A 4,210-nucleotide genomic window follows, 5' to 3' on the forward strand; every position below is an offset into this window, starting at 1 on the left:
CATTCTCACAACTTTCATCTTCTGATCGCGAAAGTTCTTAACTAGTCAACACTCTACGCCATACAACAAAGTCGGTCTTACCATCGCTCCGTAGAACGTGACTTAAACAGTGGGCCCCACATGGCAAAATCAGCTATCTGGGCACTTTTCCCACAAAAACAATGAAAAAGCCCAAAAATGCCCCAGGCCCACAATATGAGAAGGCCCATATTCTCTAGTGCAATGAAAACGCAACCTTTTGTTTTCTTTTTATTTTTCTTCTTTCATTTTACAGTTTATTTTGCTTCGTCTTTCTTTCTGTTCCATATTTCTGGTAACTCATCGGTTTCATCCACCTTCACTTCAGATTCCAGGTAACCCTTCTTCTTCTTCATCATTTTCCCATATCTGAAAACTGATTTTCTTGCCTTTTTGGGTTCTATTTTTGTTGTATTTTTTAAAAAGGTGGCGATTTTCAATAGTTATTTCCTGTTCTTGTGCTATCAAGTTCGATTCTTTTTTGTTATTTTTTCCTCATTACTAGGTTTATCATATGTGAATCTACTATTTGCGTTCTGGGTATTAATGGGATTTTAGTTTTGATCCAAATTCGGCACTGTTGTGATGATTGATTTGGTGTTTAAATTGATTTGAATTACTGAATCTGTGCGTTTATTTCATATTTCGTGAACTGGGTATTTATAGTTCTGTATTTTACCTTCTTTTTGTTCTTTTGCATGTTTAAGCTGAGCTAGAATTGATATCTTGAAAAGAAATTGATTGACAAGTTGTCATTTCCGGTTGAATTTCGGGGATCGGGGATGGGGATGGAGATAGTGAGCTGAGGGTCTATCGGAAACAGTATCTTGCTATCGCTATGAGGTAGGGGTAGGGGTAAGGTGTGCGTACACTCTACCTTCTTTAGACCCCACTTGTGATATTACACTATCTTGTTGTTGTTGTTGTTGGGGAAGGGGATGGTAAAAATTGAACCAGTACACATTTGGTGTGGGTGATTGATTCTCAGGGGTATTACTGTAAGATTTGGTGGAAATTCAGTGTTTCAATCAACTGCGGGAAGTTTGTTGTTTTTGTATGATATGGCTTATGTATCAAACTAGAAGATGTACATTATAGAGTAATAGGAGTACCTATAGTTTTTTCATCTTTAGATGTGTTATTCTTCAATTTTAGGATTCTTTGAGGATATAGTTTATTGTGTGTGTGGACTAAGTGGAGTGAATGTCCGTCAATACTGTGATTAAGTGTATGTGGACTGCAATCTGTTTCTCTGATCTGTGATTTTTAGAATTCTGAGTTCGAGATCCTTGATGTTATATGATGCTTTATGTTATCCAGGGCAGTCGATTGTCATGTTTAACTGTTGGATTTTCATTCGTTTTCTAAGATTACATATGCCATGATTCATGATTAGTTGATTGTTTCATTTACTTGTACCCCTAGTCTGTTTACGGTTGTTTTCTGATATGTAGATCAATTGGAACTCTTTGCGTTCAGTTTAAATTTAAGATTACCTTAAATTCAAAATCTAACTGGAAGATGCCCTATATTTGGATTTTCTTGTAATGGTATCCATTAAAATGTTTTCAAGCGAAGAGTTCTTGGTCAGGAAAATCAGCTGTGTATGCTTAACTTAGCTATGAGTGATACCAAACCAGATATATTTTTGCAGAAAAAAGCACACAAAATGTCGAACCCCTCAGATGAAAGTGGCAAGGAACCAAACCTTGGTAATGATCCTCCTAAAGCTGAAGTAAATGATGACCTTCCTGCAGAAGATCCAAAGGGTGCAGAAGAAGAAAGCCAAGATCCATCTCTAGCGGTACATATTTTCATATGCAACTAATTGATTCCATTTGCTCAAAGCTTTTGCAATGCTAGTGAATGATGAAGCATATGTTAAAGTGATACAGATTAGGGAATACATTTTTATACCGAATGTTTTCGTAAAAAATTCCTATGTACTTAGTTCTTTTGTTTGCAGCTCAAAACTCTAGAATAATAATCAATGATGGAGCATACATTAAAATGATAAGCAAATACATTTTTGCACCAAAAGATTTTCTAAAAATAGTCCCTATGTACTTCCATTTGCAACTCAAATCTTTAAAATGCCAGTCACCATGTACTTAGTATCTTTTTCTGTGGCATATAACCATGTGAATGAGATTTCATTCATAGGACTGGTATCCATCTATAAGTGTATAAGGGTATTTGAGGTAGAGACGGTAAGTTGATGAAAGTGTAAAGGAAAATGACCTAAATTTACTGCAACTACACGAAACATTTACTGTACTTCTGCCAATTTTTCTTGAGATTTGGGGCATAATTCTTTTCCTCGTTACATATATCCAGGAGCAGGAGGAACTAATGAAGAAAAAATATGGTGGATTAGTGAAAAAGAAACCTCCATTGATAACTAAGGTGATTATTTTCGGTTTTTACTTAAACTCTTTGGTATCTCAAATTATTTTCCTCGGTGTGTTTTGTGTTTTACTTCGACTCTTGTCCTCATTGAATTTTCAATTAACCCCTTTAACATTTGCCAGGACCATGAACGTGCTTTTTTCGATTCTGCGGACTGGGCACTAGGGAAGGTACTCAGCTTTAGTGTAACTTTGGCTGTTTCAGTCTTTAGCTAAAGTTTGATGTTGAAGTTTGAGCATCTTTTACCATGTTTTCATTTTCTATTATATTGCAGCAAGGGGGACATAAGGCCAAAACACCTGCTGAGGCACTTCGCCCGAAATTGGAGGTGCATTACCCTGTTACTCTGAGAAACTCATTTCCAATTTATATTGTTGCTCGTAATGGCTAGAAGTTGTATCTTCCTTTATTTATTCAAACTAAATACTGAAGCATACATACATAAGGAAGTTAACTATCAAGTTGCCACATGTTCAATTTGTATTCAATTATCACAACAAGATTGCATTGCTTATGTATTCTTTGATAACAGCCGACACCACACCAGCAACTTCGTACTCGTCTCTCAGAAGCTAAACTGACAGATGCCGGTGAAGGTATGTACCTAAAAGCTATTCTTGTAGTGTGATCATACTGGAAGCAAATCTCAACCCCTTTGCCTCTTTCTTCTCCGTTTAAAATCTGGCAAGCAGATGGTAGCAACAATGATCTTGACCAGCTAGATGAGCAGAGCGGAACACCAGCAGCGGATGGTGAGAATAAGTCTTAGATCAGAGGCACCAGGACCAAAACATTCTTGAGCAGCCTCATCAAAGTTTCCTGCTGAATTAACTGAAAGTGGTGTTGTAAATCAGGCTAGCTACTTATATAGAGGTAAAAAAGAAGGAAAGAAAGAGAATAATTGCTCGTGTGGCGAATTTTTGTACTGAGATTAGATTTGTTGTCCTATACTGAGCTGATTTCCTTGCATAAAATTCAGAAAACTGCCCTATCTGGCTGTGCTATAATGCCATCATATGATATATTGTACTTTTTTGGTGGTAGAAGTTCTAGATTGATCCATGTTATAATGAAATGTTAAAGACATACAGTTTATGCAATATTAATGTCTTTCCTTTTTGGTACATTGTACTGTACTTCATATTTGTGATTTCATACAAACTAGATTTCTTGACTTCATTTTTATGATCTCATACAAAGTTGGTTTTGAACACACAAGAATTTATGTTCCTAAAACCTTGTTACTAGTAGTTGGAAAAGGTCATATTCGATTTGCTTGGTTCAAACAAATGGAGGTCACTAACTGAGGTTGGAAGTCCCCAGAAAACAAAAAATTCAGTTAATCACCACTTTAGCAAACGCTATTGACTTTCAGAGCTACAAAAGGAGTTCGATTGTGACCATCTAGACGCTTCAACTTGACGTAATAGGTGTGTTTCGCGTGCATCTTTAACTGTGAAAATGTACATCTAAATACCTTAACTTTAAAGGGGTGCATTCCAGATGTGAATTTTCAAAGTTGAGGATACTTACAAGGCTAACTTAAATCAAGTTAAGATGTCTAAATGTGCATCAAGTTAAAGTATTTATTATGTATCCAACTAGAGACGTATTAGTCTAATTGAAAATAATGCAAACGATTATTACTTTCTAGATGCCTTATGACACTTATGCATCAAAGAAGTTCCACATTCATGGATGAAAAGAAAAAGATTCACATTCGTTGAAAACTAGCAACATTTTTCTTCTTTTTTTCCTTCTCGTGAGTGATGGTAGTTTTGAG

General features: G+C 35.9%; 1 protein-coding gene across 2 annotated transcripts; it reads left to right on the plus strand.

The window, feature by feature from the left end:
• Positions 1–234: 234 nt before the first annotated feature.
• LOC125821493 (uncharacterized) lies at positions 235–3,420 on the plus strand. Of its 2 annotated transcripts, XM_049500912.1 has the most exons (7): positions 235–353; positions 1,673–1,822; positions 2,356–2,424; positions 2,550–2,597; positions 2,702–2,755; positions 2,960–3,023; positions 3,120–3,393. In XM_049500912.1, the coding sequence occupies exons 2-7, from the start codon at positions 1,688–1,690 to the stop codon at positions 3,194–3,196; spliced, it is 447 nt and encodes a 148-aa protein (XP_049356869.1). In that variant the 5' UTR covers positions 235–353; positions 1,673–1,687; the 3' UTR covers positions 3,197–3,393. The 2 variants fall into 2 exon arrangements, with proteins under 2 accessions (XP_049356869.1, XP_049356868.1); XM_049500911.1 differs by lacking the exon at positions 235–353 and having other exon boundaries at positions 1,640–1,822; positions 3,120–3,420.
• Positions 3,421–4,210: the final 790 nt, after the last annotated feature.

The sequence above is a fragment of the Solanum verrucosum genome, unplaced genomic scaffold, assembly GCF_900185275.1.
Source record: "Solanum verrucosum unplaced genomic scaffold, falcon-dt-bn FXZP01000217.1, whole genome shotgun sequence".
Classification (NCBI taxonomy): Eukaryota; Viridiplantae; Streptophyta; class Magnoliopsida; order Solanales; family Solanaceae; genus Solanum; species Solanum verrucosum.

What these genes read in the sequence shown, in the direction of transcription:
- LOC125821493 (XM_049500911.1), top strand. Translation starts at nt 1,640, where the DNA reads ATGAGTGATACCAAACCAGATATATTTTTGCAGAAAAAAGCACACAAA. An exon ending in GCCAAGATCCATCTCTAGCG is followed by an intron (nt 1,823 to 2,355) that starts GTACATATTTTC and finishes ACATATATCCAG; the next exon opens with GAGCAGGAGGAACTAATGAA. An exon ending in CGGACTGGGCACTAGGGAAG is followed by an intron (nt 2,598 to 2,701) that starts GTACTCAGCTTT and finishes ATTATATTGCAG; the next exon opens with CAAGGGGGACATAAGGCCAA.